Below are 19,520 nucleotides of genomic sequence, written 5' to 3' on the forward strand. Positions count from 1 at the left end.
AACAATGATGGAAAAGACACAGTTCTTAACCTACAGATGGAGATATGCAATCTAGTGGAAGACTGCAACAAATACTATGAAAGGCATCCTGGGATGGGGAAGTGGAGGAAGAAGACCAAACAGAAAACATTGAGAAAATCTGCATGGAAAAAGAAGATCTGAACTGGATCTTAAAGGACAGGTAGATTATCAAGTCATTCAGGAAGAGGGGAGACATGGAGAGGTACCCTCCAAGGACAAGAAAAAGTACAAACAACATCCCTTCATTACTCTTATAGCATTTTGCTCTCCATGTTAGCACTTAACTAACTTCAACATAATCATCTCTTTTCATTTATCTTATCTCTTTCTCAGAAAATTTACTTCTATGGAGTAAAGTGGGGGGCAGGCAGATTAGTACTTCATCTGCACAGCCAGCAACTGCTCAATGCTGAACACATGGTAAATGCTCAATATATTGGTGTTGCATGATCAAAATTATAAACTGAACCAGAGAAGCAAAGACACAATACATGGAGCTGCAAGCTCACGTGGAATGCAAATGATAATAAGATGGTGCATATACAGACTTATAAAGATATAGGATGGGTGAGTTGTAGGATGAGTGGGGAAAGTAGAAGTAAGGATAAAAAGAGTTAAGCTGAGATACGAGGATAGAAGAGTCAAAAATATCTACTGACATTTTTGTTCCCAAAATTAAGTTGTTATAAAATACACCACACTTGTTCAAAAAGACTCAGAAGAGTTTTATACACCAGTCACTTTCAGTGAGCAGAACTATGTCATACAATATTTGTGCAATAAAAATTGGCAAAATCTCCTCTAGGTGTCAGGCACTGAGTTAGAAGCTAGGCATTCAGCAGCCAGTAAAAACAGAAATGGCCCTTATTTCCATGATATCTTCTAGCCCAAACTAATTCATTCAATTTTTAATTAATTCCTAAATACAAAGTACATTGACTCAGTTTTGTGATATGTGCTTGATAATCAAGGGAAAGCAAAAGAGAGGAGAGACTACTTCATACAGAAGAGAGGAATGCAATCATTACAGTAACAAAGATGAGATATAAATTAAGTGCCATGAAAACATAGAGTGGGTGATTCATCCAGCCTAATTCACCCTGAAGGAATCACAGATATTTGAACTGAGTTTAAGTTTAAAAGATGAACCTTTAGGTCCTCAGAAGCTCTAAAACTATATGTAAAATTCTGTGTGTATATATGGATATATGGAATTGTGTGTATGTGTGTGGTCAGTCACATAGTTGTGCCCAACTCTGAGATCCCATGGACTGTAGCCTGCTAGGTTCTTCTGCATGGAATTAAATAGGTATAATTTGGAAAGAAAATATGATACATACTTTCTTTATATAATAGACTAACTGCTGTACTATGCTAAGTTGTGTCAGACTCTGCGACTACACAGACTGTAGCCTACCAGGCTCCTCTGTCTATGGGATTTTCTAGGCAACAATACTGGAGTGGGTTGCCATTTCCTCTTCCAGAGGATCTTCCCGACACAAGGATCAAACCCATGTCTCCTGCATTTCCTGCATTGGCAGGTAGATTCTTTACCACTGAACCACCTGGGAAACCATACTTCCTTTAAACCAAAAGTTAAATATCACTATATAGGAACTGTAGGGAAAGCAAAGAGATAAAAGAACCAACCAAAATAAGTTGTCAGATCAAATTGAAATGAGCACTTTAAAAATTACATCTATTACATAGACCTTGCACTAACTTCCTGATAATATGTGCTATGCCAACAAGAAGGCCAACTCTGGCAGTGTTTCAGAAATGTGCTTTACTGATGGCACTTGCCAAAGATTTTCCTATTCCCTGACAGGTTTCTAAACAGTATCCAACCAATTGCGATGAATTTCATACTGAAAATTAAAGGTGGATATAAAATGCCAATTTTAATGATTATACTAAGGACACAGACAACAAGATTTTTTTTGAAAATTGATATCCAGAATGGTATCTATACTGTTAAATAGCAATTGAGAGCATTTCAGTAGCTGCTATAAATGTAATACCCAAAGCATTCAATAAAGTGGTCTCTCCAATCCTCAGGAAGAAAGGGAACACTGACTTTGTTTTCATAAAATGTCTTTGGGGAAAAAAAATTCAAATACACAATTATAAAAAGGAAGAGTAACAATCCATTAATATGAACGTCAAAATGACTTGTCTTATTTTAAAGCTCATGTGTCCAAAACATTAAACAATAATAGTGAAAACAACAAGATCATACTTACCTGTGTCATGACCACTATATATCTGGTAGGCTCTGTGAATAAACAGGCAGCCTCCAATTTATATACATGTGTTTCAGAAGTTCTTTAAGAAGCTGGCTATTTGAAATTCAATAAATGACTTACAAACTGCAGTTTGCTTTTCAGGTTAGTTACAAATACTGGCTTACTCAACATTTACTGAACATCAATTTCACTCACAAGACTGTTGAATGAGAGAACTGTGAATTCTGGGCCCTGGATGAAGAAAACCGTGCCATGCAGAAGACGAGGAAAGATGGGAAGACATGTGGAGGAAGAAAGCAAAATCCTGCCCCATTTCCCTAAGACTCCAAGACAGAAATGTTGGATTTTCTATTCCCTCCAATCTCAGTTTTTCTGAGTACCTTCTGATTTCCCAGGGTCCTCTTTTCATAGGTTTCCTTATGTCTCACAGTCCAGTCTACAACCCAATCTGTGTTCAAAGATAGTCCTCTCCTTCAAAGTGCTCTTTGTCCCAGAAGTGAAGACTGGACCAACTTTCTCTGTGGCCTTTCTGAAGAGCACAGGGTTTGGAACCACATAGAACTGGCCTGCAATTCCAGATTCTCATCTTATCAGCTGGATTGCTTTGAGTAGCTTATATAAGATAATGTGAAAGTCTGGGCTCTTGATACAGATTGCATAGTGTTGAATCTTGGACAAATCACTTAACCACTCTACACTTTAGTTTCCTTGACTATCAAATGGAGAAAATAGAGTCTATTTTGAATTGAGATAACTGAGTGAAATTATTAAAGCATTTAGAATTCTTGTGCTCAATAAATGTTAGTGATTATTATTTGTATCTGCAAACATCCATTTCCTAATCTACATAAGGATAATATCTACCTTGAAGGATCGTGATGAGTATTATGTATGATGATATTTACAGTACATAGCACAGTGTATTGCCCTAGTGGAATGAAAGAAATATTCAGTTCAGTTCAGCTCAGTTCAGTCACTCAGTCGTGTCTGACTCTTTGCGACCCCATGTATTTACAGCACGCCAGGCTTCCCTGTCCATCACCAACTCCCAGAGCATGCTCAAGCTCATGTCCATTGAGTCGGTGATGACATCCAATCATCTCATTCTCTGTCGTCCCCTTCTTCTCCTGCTTTCAATCTTTCCCAGCATCAAGGTGTGTTCCAATGAGTCAATTCTTCACATCAGGTGGCTGAAGTATTGGAGTTTCAACTTCAGCACCAGTCCTTCCAATGAATATTCAGGGCTGATTTCCTTTAGGATTGACTGGCTTGATCTCCTTGCAGTCCAGGGGACTCTCAAGAGTCTTCTCCAACACCACAGTTCAAAAGCATCAATTCTTTAGTGCTCAGCTTTCTTTATGGTCCAACTCTCACATCCATATGTGAGTACTGGAAAAAACATAGCTTTGACTAGATGGACCTTTGTTGGCAAAGTAATGTCTCTGCTTTTTAATATGCTGTGTAGATTTGTCATAGCTTTTCTTCCAAGGAGCAAGCATCTTTTAATTTCATGGCTGCAGTTACAATCTGCTGTGATTTTGAAACCCAAGAAAATAAAGTCTTTCACTGTTCCCGTTGTTTCCCCATCTATTTGCCATGAAATGATGGGACTGGATGCCATGATCTTAGTTTTTTGAATGTTGAGTAAAATGAAAGAAACATTAGTTTTCTTTTTCAATTCATTAGCTTTCATCCTTCCGCTAACAGGGAAGCAAATTTGTTGGAATTGATGAATGTGTCTTTTAACTATTATAGAGTTATTTGTATTACTAAGAGAGACAATTTCTACGATGTCAAGGTAAGGAATTCAGTTGGCAACAACAAAGAGGACTATTGTAGGAGGGCCAAGATACCTTGGTGGATGCAGGGAGTGACAACTGAAAGTAGAAAGCAAAATAAACAAGAAAAAAGTAGCAGCATTGCTACACAGTGATTGGAGAATGCAGTTACCAAGAAATTTGATTTTATTCCCAGAATGGAAGCACTCTTAGGAGTAAAGCTGTCGATCAATTACCAAAATGTAAAGAAATGAAAGGCAGTGTAACACACATCAATAGCAGGTTTTTTCATAATCAGAGAATAGAAAGGATGGGTGGTTACTGGTTATCTTCTTTAGTCACCTGCACATTGTTGGGTATCTGCTATGGTCATGATTTTATTTCTTAGTCTCCTTTCCAGGCTTTCAGGTTTCATTCACCCCATGAACGTTCCCTCCAGATTTGTATGTATCTTAGCCCTTTTCTCACTTTATCTACTTTAAGGGCTTCAAGTATCATATAAATGCATCCATTTCTCTGCCTCCAGCTTTGAGTTCTTTTTCAATAAGCTCCAGACCCATACACATGAAGCCACTATTAGCCACTGCCATCTAGATGTCACACGGATGAGTCCAACTCATATGACAGGATCTAAATTCATTACTTGTCCCCCAAATCTGTTCCTCCTCTGCTATTTCATATCTTGATTAATAGCACTGACACTCGTCAAATCAGAAAAGCCAGAGATCTGGGAATTATCGGAGATACAGAGATGGATATGGCACAATTTTGCCCTCAAGAAACAGTCAAGCTCATAGAATGCCTATATGTAAACCTCTCTTTTTAAAACCAATAATAAATTCTCTTATAGAACTCATAATTCTACTTTTTGATAAGAATAGGAATTCTTATTTATAAACTTTCTTGAATTAAACTGAAATCCTTTGAAACGATGCTGAGGAGGGCATATATCACATTCATTACCGTGTCCTCCCCAGACTGCCAGAATATTGCATTGAATACAGCTGATGTTCAACAAGCAGGTGTTGAATATATGCATGAATAAATGACTATAAAACAATAAAGGAAGCTAAAAATAACACTGAAGTAGTCACAAATAAATAACTATATAAGGGTATGTGAGGGAAAATTATTTCAACTGGAAAGAATAGGGAACATTTTGTGAAGGTGTAGAATTTCATCTGTTCTAAAGGAGAAAAAGATGATGTTCCAGGCAAAGGGATGTTCCAGGTGAGGAAAAAGAGGAGAAAATAATAGAATATGTATAAAAGTAAAATTATTTATTCAGACAATAAAGTATTCAAAATATACAGAAAGTGAATAGGGTCTCATTAGAAATGAGAGACCTTACTAAGGAAAAATAGATGAATATATTCTTTTAAACTGGAAGATATACTTATTAATGTAAAATTGTTAATATAATTCTTTTAATCCTTTTTACCATGGAAAAGTACAATCATAGAGATAATATACAGTGATCCCTTTACCCGTATCTAGTGTCAAAAGTAACCAGTTCAAGCTATGTCTTGTTTCATCTATGTCTACTCACTCCATCCCAATATTATTTCAAAACAGATCACAGACATTATACAATTTAATTCATAAATATTTCTGTGTGTACCTCTAAATGACAAGATCCTTTCTGCAAACATAACTACATTACCATTATCGTAATTTAGAAAGTAATAGTAATTCATCGAGTCATCAACATTCTGTCTGTGTTTATAGTTCCCTGACTTTCTCCTAACTTGTTTTACAAATTTTTTTGAATAAACCATGATCCACTTAAGGTCCATAGATTGCAACTGGTTGTTATGTATCTTAAATCAGTCTTCTCCACCTCCCCTCCCTTTCCTGTCTCCTTTTCTTGTATTGATTACAGAATAAAGTATATATGAAAAACACTCAAAATATATGTATCAGTTAATGAATTAGTGTAAAGCAAATACTTTTATAATCACCACTCAGGTCCAGGAATAGAACATTGACAGTCAGTTTTGAATGTGCTCACATGCTCCATGTCAACTGGACCTTCTTTCAGTTCAGTTCAGTTCAGTCACTTAGTCGTGTCCAACTCTTTGTGACCCCATGAATCACAGCACGCCAGGCCTCCCTGTCCATCACCAACTCCCGGAGTTCACTCAAACTCATGTCCATAGAGTCGGTGATGCCATCCAGCCATCTCATTCTCTGTTGTCCCCGTCTCCTCCCACCCCCAATCCCTCCTAGCATCAGACTCTTTTCCAGTGAGTCAACTCGCTGCATGAGGTGGCCAAATTATTGGAGTTTCAGCTTTAGCATCAGTCCTTCTTTACTACCTCCCAAAGTAGCAACTGTTTTTGCATAGTGAAATCACTCCTTGTTTTCATTTACAATTTTATTATTCATATGTGTATCCTTAGATATTATAGTCTCAATCACTAAAGCATTTTAAATGTATTTTGCTTTTTTTAATCTGTTCATTCCCACTCTATGCTTCTTTTTTTTGGCAATTTATCTGTTGACAAACATAAAACATTTGGCCTATAGAGCTTCTCACTATTTAGATTTTGCTGACTGCAAACTCACGGTGCAGATCAATACATTCCTCTGTTCTCTGTATTTCCTGAAAAATGGCAGCAGGAGCCAAAGGTTTTATCAGACTCAGATTTAACCCATTTGGCACAAATACAGGTAAAACTGTATTCTTTCATTAAAAGGAATATGGGTGTTTCTCTTCTTATGATAGTAACACTCATTGATGTATAATGCTTAGAGTTAGTAATTCATTGTGGTTTGCAAAGTGACTTTATACTGTCATAAAAATATACTTCCCTGCATTATTTCATTATTCAGTGTACATTTCTTATAGAAAAAGCAGAATAAAATCTTGATTTTTTTTTTCCTATTTACCAGTTTTCAAGATAATGCTTTTATTTCCTATTAACATCCAAATGCAGGCATATTTTGAAATATCACTATAAATTTATGCATTTTAGACTTAATTCATGAGATGCAACCTGTTAATATCCTTACTAAAGTTCAAATTATTCCATCTTTGGCCAATGAAAAACTATTAAATTTGGCTCCCTAAGTCATTTCATTAATGACTTAAACAGAGACAGATACTAAGTTATCAACTAGGATTATAGAATTGCCTGTTTCTTCTTTTAATTTTTTTCACCTTTTCCTTTATATATTTTGAAACACTGTTACCAAGCATTTATATTTTTTCTTATTTTTATGCCTTCTTGATAAGTTCACCCTTTTATTATTCTAAAAAGTCTTTATATCTCATAATATCAATCATCTTACAGCTTACATGATATTGGTATATCCATTCTAACCTTTCTATTTTTATTAATCATTTTTTGATCAAAATTTTCTATCTTCCATTTTTTTAATCTTCAGGTATTATTTATTGTGTTCATTTTTGTTATGTTCCTTTTAGTTTAGCATTATTTTTTACATTATTTTTTCTAAGCTTTGATTGAGTTATATAATTTCTGGAATACTTTATTCTTATTTGTTATTCTTTCTCATCTTTCATCACTTCTTAGTGACTTTTTGCCAATTTTTGAAACAAGTTACAAATATGTCCTTCTTGCATACATTCATTTTTTCTATAGAAATGTTATTCTGCTTCTTCTTCTCCTTTTTTTCTTATAGCTTTCAATGGGATTTTACCTTGATTCTTCTTTTTGTAAAGACTTTTTTTATGTGGATCATGTTTAAAGTCTTTATTGAATTTGTTACAATATTGTTTCTGTTTTATGTTTTGATTTTTTGGACATGAGCCATGTGGGATCTTAGCTCCCCAACCAGGGATGGAACCTTCACCTCTTGCTCTGGAAGGCAAACTCTTAACCACTGAACTGCCAGAGCAGTTTCTTGATTATTTTTGTTGCTCATTATTATGTAAAACTAGCTTTTCCTGAGCTTTAGGATTTAGTTGAAGTTCTCAACTTCACAGGGATCCTTCTTCAAAACTATACTTTTGAGGTTTCCTGATTCTGTTCTGCTCTTCCATTCTCAGCCAGTTCTCTTTCCATCCTCTACATTGCCCTGACCCTGTTTACTTTGATCTTACTCCCAGCAGCTTTTCCTCAGTGTGAGTGGTTGTTTTACAGAGTTCTGAAGCACAAAAACTATTTCAATTCCTTCAGAATGTCTAGGTATAGGCTTTTCAGACCTACCCTCTATAGAGGGCAAAACCCTTCCCAATTTCAACTGCTATTCTCAAATTCATCCACTGGCCTTTTGGGGATTCTCATGTTCTAGAGCCTACAAGATACCATATTATTTCCATTTCCATTTGCTTCCTTCTCTATAGACACTGAATCTATATCGGTCATATTAGTTATTATATCACTTGCTTTACTGAAAGTGATTCTTATGGATAACTTGTCATTGAGTTTTGTTTTAAATGTTGTTCAGGAGTTTGGGGATTTGGCTCAGGCAGACATTTGAAGAGATAAGAAAATTATGCTGCTGCCACAAATGCCATCTCCCAAAACTTTCATTTTTGATTAAATATTTTTCTAAGGTTTCAGATGTCAAATAGATCACAGATTGAATGTGCCCACAAAAGAGGGCAACCATGAAAACACATACAAGTATTAAATACAGTACTGATTAACTAAAGAGTAGAAATTCACCAGAGGAATTTCTGGTGAAGCTTCTGACTTCACTCAGCAGTGAGTAGAAGTTGGCAATATTTCTCAAATTGTATTTCATAAGAAGTTAGTAGAAATAAGATAGTTCTGGTAGCCCAGAGATTATAATTTAAGACATAGTGAGTTGAGGTAAAGTCTCCACCACTTCCTTTAAAATGGTACAAAGTGAGGAAGCAGTAAAAGATTTGTGTAAACTTATTAAGGAAGAAATTATGATGAGAAAAATCTGTTTCTATATTAATTGAATTCAACAAATAGTCATTATTGTTTTAGAGAGGATAAATGACCTCTAGTTTGCTTACCATATACCAAGTGATGTTTGGTTTGATATTAGAAGGAAAAAATCCATCTATGTTTGGACAAGAGATCTTCTGAACACCATATTCTAAATACAGTTTATGCACTGGAAGTTTCATGGGAGAATTGAAGCAGTTATCTTTTTGAACCACTTCCAGAGGAAATGCAACTTTGCTGCAATAGGTGGTATTCCTGAAAAGAAAAATATGCAGTGAACGGGCAGTTTCATTTGTTTTCATGCTGGAAACACATTGAAAAGAGCAAAGTGAAGTACTGCTATGTACTGAGACTTTATATATTAAGTTCATGTAACAATAAAATGTGTTATGGAGGTATTTCCTAGAACAATTGATATAACAAAATAAAGACAATTAACTACTATTGATAAACTACTTACATTTTTAGATATACTCCTAAATACACACGTGTGTGTGTGTATGGATTTATGGGCTTCCCCTGTGGCTCAGCTGGGAAGGAATCCACCTGCAACGCTGGAGACCTGGGTTCCATCCCTGGATTGGGAAGATCCCCTGGAGAAGGGAAAGGCTACCCACTCCAGTATTCTAGGCTAGAGAATTCCATGAACTGTGTAGTCCAAGGGGTCACAAAGAATCGGACACAACTGAGCACCTTCCACTTTCATATGTATTTATATATATATATATATATACACACACATATATATCTATTGTTCAGTGGCTCAGTCGTGTCCGACTCTTTGTGACCCCCGTAGAGTGGAGTACTCCAGGCTTGCCTGTCTTTCACCATCTCCCAGAGCTTGTTCAAACTCATGTCCATTGAGTCGATGATGCCATCCAACCATCTTGTCCTCTGTCGCCCCCTTCTTCTCCTGCCTCCTACCTTCAGTCTTTCATGCTCAGTTGTGTCCAACTCTTTGTGACCCCATGAATCACAGCTCACCAGGCTTCTTGGTCCACAGGATTTTTCTAGGCAAGAATGCAGGAGTGGGTTGTTCCCCCTCCTCCAGGGGATTTCTCCCAACCCAGAGATCAAACCTGCATCTCCTATGTTTCCTGCATCAGCCGGTGGATTCTTTACCACTAAGTCACCTGGGATATAAAATGTTTAATTTTACCCTTAAAACACTCTTAATAACACTAGTACTGGAAAGGAAAAGGTAAGAACAGCATATTAACTCATGATTGATAATGGTATAAACAAGTTTTGGAAAAGAAATGTTTCCAAAAGTATTTTTAAAAGCCTTAACCTTTGCCCTAGTCACCCTATTTCTGGAGATTTTTTCACATGACAGAAGTAGGAAAAGTGAGAACAGAGGGAGCACATGATCAAAAATGTCCATCCTTTGCTGTATCAGCAAGGAAGATATTAAAATAAGTAGAAACACATGTGAAAAGGAAGCCTGTAAAAAAATAATGGTACAACCATCCAAAGTTGTACACACACACACACACACACACACACATATAAATCAAGCATGAAGGGAAAAACTAACAAATGCATAAGATGGCTGGGGAACTGTATTTATGTTTTTAATGTTTATATAAGTTATTTCATCTGCCTGGAGGGTTCTTCTTCTCCCATCACCCTAGCTTTCACTCAGAGGTTTATGTCACCCTATATTTAAATTAAGACTTTCATCCTCTCAGCATGTCAGACAATTCCTTGGTTGAATTTATCACATGGCATGGCCATATGTGTTTTATTTCTTGCATCTAGCACAATACCTAAATTTTCAGTTGGCACTGAATAAATATTTGTTAGCTACATGGGGTAGATACAAAATTGTATTACATATAGTAAAACATTGAAAAGAACATAGATAATAACAATAAGTGATTTTTTAGGGTGATATATAAATGGGTCATTAATTGTTCACCCTCTTTTGTGATTTCTCTAAATATTTAAAACATCTTATATACTCAGTAACTCATGAACTACAACTAAATCCAAAGGAAGGTGTGGGAGAATTTATTACCCTTCCCAAGATGGGAGGAAAGAGCATTTAAAGATGACTTATGACAATGGTAATAAGGTAGAAAGGGTGAGTAGCAAGCATGATCTTTGCCTATAAATAACAAAAGGCCTTCCAAGAAGAATGTTACTAGATTATTAACTGTCAAAGATAATAAGGGGCTCAAAGAACATTTAGGCCAAATTTTTCATTTTGTGGGTATAGATACCAAAGCTGTGTTAGAACATAAACAATGGACACATGAGCTCCTTGGAAGTCTAAAGCCCAGTCTAGAGTTCAATCCAAGAAGAAAAAGTATTCCATAGGTGGACATTACAGAAGGTAAACTTCAGCTTAATAAGACACATTTTCTGACTATAAAAATAAAGTGATGAACAATGGTTAGACTAACTTTTCCAGCTTCATAAGTCAAATATGAATGTTATCTTAATAGAGGTACTGAAGCAAGAATAAAAGCAGCAAAATCATAGAGGATGAACCTGAGCTTCATGGTGTTAATGACATCAAGCCTATGATTTCACATGGTTCAGCTTAAGGTCATTCTCAGTTTAAGAATTGCCACAGGATTACAGGAGGCTTCTGATGCCCCCACCAGATAAGTTCAATTCAAATTTTCTTTAGAGATGTAGAAGACATGCAGAAGGTGAATTGAAGAGATGGCAATCTGGAAACTTATAAATAAGAGTAAAGGTATACTCAGACCTTGAGGATCATGAGCCCTGCTCCTATAATGAAAAGAAGGCTGAAAATGTTTGAGAGAGAGCTCTAGAGAAGTAGTAGGTTGGAGAGGAAAAAGAAATAGAGGGACTGAAACACTAGAATGCATAGCAAGACAAAGGTCAACCAGAAAGCTACTGACAACCTGTTCCCAGGTATTTGCTGAGGTCCATGTATGGAATATTACTAGATTATTAATTGTCAAAGATAATAAGGGGCTCAAAGAACATTTAGGCCAACTTTTTCATTTTTGTGGGTATAGATACCAAAGCTGTGTTAGAACATAAACAACGGACACATGAGCTCCTTGGAAGTCTAAACCCCAGTCTAGAGTTCAATCCAATAAAGTGAAATAGAAGGGGTGAAAGCCTCAATGGACTTAAGAGGTAACAAGAGACTTTCAAGGTCACATTGATTAATATGTGGGCTTTTTTTGTGATAAAGAAGTGCTTTTTCAGTAAATCACAACATTGGCTAAATTTATCAAAATATAGTTATTGTTCTCCATCAGAGAACAGTTAACATCCATGAGAGACAAAGAACATTCAAAAGGTGTGGGATTACATATTCTTCTGTTATTGTTATATCATCCAGCTCTACTATTATGGGCTAGGTTGTGTCCTCCACCCCAAATCCATATGTTGAAGTTGAATACTTCAGAATGAGACTGTATTTGGAGATAGGTCTTGAAATTAAGTCAAAGCAAGTTGATATGGGTGGACCCTAATCCAGTATAACTGATGCTCTTAAAAGAAGAGAGGACTGGGACACGGAAGACATAGGGGGAAAAGATGCTAAGACCTGAAGAAAAGATGTCCCTCTACAAGCCAAGCAGAGATGAATGAAACAAACACGCTGGCACCTTGATCTGGGAATTCCAGCCTCTAGAACAATAAGAAATCATATTTCCATTGTTTAAGCCACCAATCTGCAATATTTTGTAATGGAAGCCTAGGAAAACCAATGTGTTTATTAAATGGTAGGAAACAATGTTTTAAAATATCCATAACCTAGATGGGAGTTTTATAAAACAAAGTAAAGCCTGAAAGCTAAAAGGGGACCTCAAGGAGTCAAAGAACTAAGCCTTAAAATGGTAACTTTTCAGAGGAACCTCAGTTTTTTCAAGATTTTTTTCAGAGCAAAAACAATACTAATCTGTTGTAAAAGAAAAATTGGTATACTATGAAGTAAAATGCAGAATCTACATGAACTTTCAGAAGAAAAAAAAGTGGGTTTGTAATAAATTTTGCAGTAATGGTAGAATGCTTTGGATTATATTCTTAGATTCCCAGAGATCTGGTGTTCATTTGCTTTATACGGAAATTTTGGTGAAAAGTTTGAAAAGCATTGTTTTAAGTGCATTTGATGCTTCTCAAATATTCTTTCATCTGTGGCATGCTGAGGCTTTTGCTCAGTTGTGTCCGACTCTTTATGACCCCATGGACTATACATTCCATGGAATTCTCCAGGCCAAAATACTGGAGTGGGTAGCTGTTCCCTTCTCTAGGGAATCTTTCCAACCCAGGGATCAAACCCAGGTCTCCCGCATTGCAGGTGGATTCTTTACCAGCTGATCCACCAAAGAAGCCCTTATTCTGTGCTAGGCACTTAAAAAACTGCCAAGAATACCAGACATGAATGGGTTCTACTTCCAGTCCTGTTCACTGTCTAGGGAAACAGATACATCTCCAAGTGACTCAAGAGTAGAAGTAGATTCCAGTGTCAAGGAAAAGGAACCACCAATGAAGAATGTTCTCCAAAGCTCAACCTTTTTCTCTGCACATCTCTTTCAGCTAATCTCAGCTAAGCCAATGAGGTGAAGAATAACTCTTTCTGGATAAATGCTTCCTTCTTCTCCTCCCCAGCTTCACATCATTTGGATAAGGGTTCAGGAACAAAAGCAAAAAGGGAAAGACATCACAAGGGTCAGCCTACCTTAGCATGCAGGTATAGTTTCCCGTGTCATTGAGAAGCGTGGGCCGGAACCAGAGCACGTCTTTCTCCTTACTAATGCGGTTCTCTGGGAGGCGGAAGTTAATTGGCTCCTCCAGGTCCCGGTCCTGCCTTGTCCAATACCAGATGAGAGTAAGGCCTGCTGAATGGGCTGTGCTGTAGTTATATTTCAAGAAGTGTTCAAAGAGTGGGCACTTGATACGAGCTGGTTCATCTTCATACACTTGAATCTGCCTCATGGTATCTAGTCCCCAGTCATCGCAGCGTTCTGGAATAATCAAAAAGAAAGAAAAGGCAGCTGAATCATCTCACCTCCAAAGAACATACCTTCTCTTTAGGATACCCTCAGCCTTTTTCAGGACCCTCTTCTCTGCTCATATTAATTAGCCTCTTTCTAATGAATGCCTATAATAGACAGCTGTGCTGTGAAGAGATTATTTCCTCTCATTCCTTCATCATCTTTTGACTATCTCTTGGATAACAGTGTGATCTGATAGTTTGATCCTGTTGAACGCAACAAAGTATAAGGGAGAATCTCACCTGGACAAGAAATCATGTGCTCTTTCACTTCTCTGCGGACAAAGGCAATTCTAAGAATAAGATCATAACTGAAAAGAGAAACCTCCTAGTTCTGCCCTGGTCTCTGAATTTGGGGTCTAGATCTTCACTGTCCAATAGCAGTAAAATACCTGCCACATATTTAGTTTTAGATGTCTTGATTGCCACATTAAAGAAATAAAAAGAAGCAGGTAAAATTAATTTTTATATTTTATTAAACTTGATACACCTAAAACATCACAAATATTAATATTTTATACTTACATTCTTTTTTGTAATAAATCTTCAAAATTCAATATACTTTACACTTGTTGCACATATCAGACTGACTGCAGTACACAGGAAAGCTTTCTAGTAAAAAGGAGATACATTGGGTAGAGCTTAGGCACCTTGCTGGTAGCTACACCCTACAAAAGCAGAACTGTCAGACCTTTTCACAGCTGATCAAAGATGCAAGAGCAGGGCCAGCTTGCATCAACTGAGTTGAACTTATCTTACTAGAACTGCCCAGACAAATTACAGACTCATGAGCAATAATACATGAGTAATAAATTAAAAGAGGTTTGTGATCATTTGTTAGGCAACATCTTGGGGGTAACAGATAGCTAATAAAACAACTAACAGTGACTAATGCTGATAAAAGCAAAGAATTTGAAGATTTATGACTTGCAAAATGTTTTGTAAGTAAGTGATAAATCTCTAAATAAATAATAGATCTCCGGGAAATTTAACAAACTGACTTTTCTAAGACTCAACAAATGAGTACTGTTTACAGCTGTAATGCTTCATTTAGAAACACTTTTTAAAATAGAATATACAAAAAAAGAACTGGAAAGACCAACACTTTGTTCACATTAAGACAAATTGATATTAAAATATTTTAATTAAAAATATAATGTTCTTTAAATATATTTTCATTCACACTGCAAAGTTGTAGAATTAGGTCATTTAGTTTATAGGAAATTTTATCCACCATTTTTTTTTCTTTTTTTTTTTCAAATAAGTAAGTCAGATTGAATACATGCATCTAATTTCATCCCTTAATGAAACTTCACTAAAACTAATTTTTCAAGGCATTATCCTAAGTAACAGCAATAATAAGAGAAAAGAAAATAGCAATACCATAATGGACAAAATGGTGACCAGTTTGGCCCATTTAAATGAAAAGTCCTAAATGAGGAGAAGAAAGCTAGAGAACAAACCAATATGCAAGGTTCAGTTCAGTTCAGTTCAGTCGCTCAGTCGTGTCCGACTCTCCGTGACCCCATGAACTACAGCACGCCAGGCTTCCCTGTCCATCACCAACTCCCGGAGTACACTCAAACTCATGTCCACAGAGTCGGTGATGCCATCCAGCCATCTCATTCTCCGTCGTCCCCTTCTCCTCCCGCCCCCAACCTTTCCCAGCATCAGAGTCTTTTCCAGTGAGTCAACTCGTCGCATGAGGTGGCCAAAGTATTGGAGTTTCAGCTTTAGCATCAGTCCTTCCAATGAACATCCAGGATTGATCTCCTTTAGAATGGACTGGTTGGATCTCCCTGCAGTCCAAGGGACTCCCAAGAGTCTTCTCCAATACCACAGTTCAAAAGCATCAATTCTTCGGCGATCAGCTTCCTTCCCAGTCCAACTCTCACATCCATACATGACCACGGGAAAAACCATTGCCTTGACTAGACAGACCTTGGTTGGCAAAGTAATGTCTTTGCTTTTTAATATACTATCAAAGTTGGTCATAACTTTCCTTCTAAGGAGCAAGCGTCTTTTAATTTCATGGCTGCAATCAGCATCTGCAGTGATTTTGGAGCCCAAAAAAATAAAGTCTGACACTGTTTCCACTGTTTCCCCATCTATTTGCCATGAAGTGATGGGACCAGATGCCATGATCTTTGTTTTCTGAATGTTGAGCTTCAAGCCAACCTTTTCACTCTCCTCTTTCACTTTCATCAAGAGGCTTTTGAGTTCCTCTTCACTTTCTGCCATAAGGGTGGTGTCATCTGCATATCTGAGGTTATTGATATTTCTCCCAGCAATCTTGATTCCAGCTTGTGCTTCTTCCAGCCCAGCATTCCTCATGATGTACTCTGCATATAAGTTAAATAAGCAGGGTGACAATATACAACCTTGACGTACACCTTTTCCTATTTGGAACCAGTCTGTTGTTCCATGTCCAGTTCTAACTGTTGCTTCCTGACCTGCATACAGGTTTCTCAAGAGGCAGGTCAGGTGGTCTGGTATTCCCATCTCTTTCAGAATGTTCCACAGTTTATTGTGATCGACACAGTCAAAGGCTTTGGCATAGTCAATGAAGCAGAAATAGATGTGTAGAATGCAAAAAACATCAGGAGGAGAAACTGTCAGTATCAAGATAAGTAATCACAACTACCTTAACACCCAATATTTCTGGGTTCTCTACCTAGGCATATTGTAAGATGGTACTTTTATGTCCTTCTGAAATAAGAGGATGCCATGTGACTCACTTTGGCCAAAATGATATACCAAGTGTCACCTGTGGTGAGTGTTTAAAGAGCCAGAGTATATTTCACTATGCTTCCTTTTCTTCTGCCTTAGCAAATATGAAAGCATAGACATTGAGACTCCTTTAGCTTATTTCCCTTGATATAGATGGCATATGGCAAAACTTTACTATTTTAAGTCAGAGAGAATTAGGATTGCTTATGGGTGTTCATTGGAAGGACTGATGCTAAAGCTGAAACTGCAATACTTTGGCCACCTCATGCAACGAGTTGACTCACTGGAAAAGACTCTGATGCTGGGAAAGGTTGGGGGCGGGAGGAGAAGGGGACGACCGAGAATGAGATGGCTGGATGGCATCACCGACTCTGTGGACATGAGTTTGAGTGAACTCCGGGAGTTGGTGATGGACAGGGAGGCCTGGCGTGCTGTGATTCATGGGGTCGCGGAGAGTCGGACACGACTGAGCGACTGAACTGAACTGAACTGATTACCAATATGAATAATTGATATTACCCTGGCAAATGCAACCACATACCTTAAAAATAAGCACATATATGAAATAGTAAAATAAGGAGAAATGGATGAAGGCTATGTCAAAAAGTGACATTTTTTGTTCCAACCCCACTCTCCTAGCACTCAGTAACCTTTCTCACTGAGCTCCAAGGATTGGAACAGCCAGGAGAGTGTAAACAGCCTTTACACTCCAGGCGGGAGAATGAATGAATCTTCTCTAGGAAACCTGACTACTTTCAGAGGAAAGATCTAACAATCTTACTAAGAAAGAATTTTTTTAAACAACTTGTACAGCCATATCATTTAACATAAAAAGCTCAAGATTAACAAACCCCCCCACACACACTTGGAATTTCTAATCAGCTTCCTAATCACTTCTTCTTAAATACGAACAGCCCTAGGAGACATCTGAGAAAATCTCTACTATTAACAGTAACACCCAAAGAAACATTGTAAAAAAAAATTGATAAAACCAAAATTATTCAAGTAAAAGAAATCTTTGAAAACAAACTATCATTAATATCCTCAGAGAGATAAGGAAACTTCTACATTCATCAAGTGAGAACAGGATGATACAACAAAGGAATATTCAGAGAAAAACAAAAAGCTCATTAAAATTAAAAACATGATTGAAGAGAGGTAATTTTAATAAACAGTTTTTTTGGAAGTTGAAATTGAGAATTTTCTAAAGAGTAGAATACAAAGAAAAATAAATAGAAAATAGACAAGAAAGTTACAAGACTAGTCCAGGAGTCTTGCAGTTTAGTTCAGTTCAATCACTCAGTCCTGTCTGACTTTTTGCAACCCCATGAATCGCAGCACACCGGGCCTCCCTGTCCATCACCAACATCTGGAGTTTACCCAAACTCATGTCCATCGAGTCGGTGATGCCATACAGCCATCTCATCCTCTGTCGTCCCCTTGTCCTCCTGCCCCCTATCCCTCCCAGCATCAGAGTCTTTTCCAAAGAGTCAACTCTTCACATGAGATGGCCAAAGTATTGGAGTTTCAGCTTCAGCATCAGTGCTTCCAATGAACACCCAAGACTGATCTCCTTGAGGATGGACTGGTTGGATCTCCTTGCAGTCCAAGGAACTCTCAAGAGCCTTCTCCAACACCACATCAATTCTTCGGTGCTCAGCTTTCTTCACGGTTCAACTCTCACATCCATACATGACCAAGGGAAAAACCACAGCCTTGACTAGACGGACCTTTGTTGGCAAAGTAATGTCTCTGTTTTTTAATATGCTATCTAGGTTGGTCATAGCTTTCCTCTCAAGGAGTAAGTGTCTTTTAATTTCATGGCTGCAGTCACCATCTGCAGTGATTTTGGAGCCCCCCAAAATAAAGTCTGACACTGTCTTAACATCTCCTTAATAGAATCCCCAAAAGAAAAAAAAAGAGAAAACTCTCAATTGAATAATTCAAAGCAAAAACAAATCTCAGAACTAAAGTACATAACCTTCTAAATTAAAAAGAGCTGTCAATTGCTCCCGCACTGTGAATGAAAAGAGACTTGTACCACAAAAATAGTTTTTAAAACTGAAAAAAGAAAAGATTATATAAACTACTGTCAAGTAAGAAAGAGAAAAAAATAGTCACATATTAGGAAGACTAGGGGAGAAGGCAATGGCACCCCACTCCAGTATTCTTGCCTGGAAAATCCCATGGACAGAGGAGCCTGGTAGGCTGCAGTCCATGGGGTCACGAAGAGTCAGACATGACTGAGCACCTTCACTTTCACTTTCATGCACTGGAGAAAAAAAATGGCAACCCACTCCAGTGTTCTTGCCTGGAGAATCCCAGGGACGGTGGAGCCTGGTGGGCTGCCGCCTATGGGGTCGCACAGAGTCGGACACGACTGAAGCAACTTAGCAGCAGCAGCAGCAGTCGCAGGAAGATTAGGAATCAGAATGACTGCAACTCTCAAAAACAATACTAGAAACTAGAAGATAATAACTCAGTGCATCTTACAGAAATGTATTATCAATCTTGAATCTTAAACCCAACAAAAAAATTACATGTGAAAGTGACATTTTCAGACACGTAAAGACTCAGTAATTTTTCAAGAAGCTTCTGGGGAATTTGTGTCCAAAAAAATGAGAGAAAAAACAAGAGGAAAAAATGAGATAAAGGAGTAGGGGGATCCAACAAAAGGGAAAGGGGAAGGGATTCCCAGGATAACAATGCAGAACATCCTAGGAAAGCAGCTATACGTTAGGATTTGGTGGTAAATCAGTATAGATAGAAGAAAAATGGAGATCCCCAATAAAGAAAAAAAACTGTAACTGATGGGTCATCTGATTAGATTATCACAGTGAACAATTATGCTGAAGGGCAATTGAAAAGTATA

The 19,520-nt window shown here is 37.4% G+C and overlaps 1 protein-coding gene across 3 annotated transcripts in view; it reads right to left on the bottom strand.

Annotated features, from left to right (window-relative positions):
* Nucleotides 1–19,520, bottom strand: part of IL1RAP (interleukin 1 receptor accessory protein) — a 148,132-nt gene that overhangs the window by 36,589 nt on the left and 92,023 nt on the right. For all 3 annotated transcript variants that reach the window (XM_055407931.2, XM_055407923.2, XM_088838270.1), the window contains exons 3-4: nt 13,604–13,889; nt 9,003–9,189 (exon numbers count right to left, since the gene is read on the bottom strand). In XM_055407931.2, the coding sequence (XP_055263906.2) occupies nt 9,003–9,189; nt 13,604–13,860 (444 nt within the window). In that variant the 5' untranslated portion in view covers nt 13,861–13,889. The remainder of the gene's footprint in view (nt 1–9,002; nt 9,190–13,603; nt 13,890–19,520) is intronic.

Source organism: Moschus berezovskii, chromosome 1, assembly GCF_049115385.1.
Source record: "Moschus berezovskii isolate FMDL1 chromosome 1, NW_MosBer_1.0, whole genome shotgun sequence".
NCBI classification, from domain to species: Eukaryota; Metazoa; Chordata; class Mammalia; order Artiodactyla; family Moschidae; genus Moschus; species Moschus berezovskii.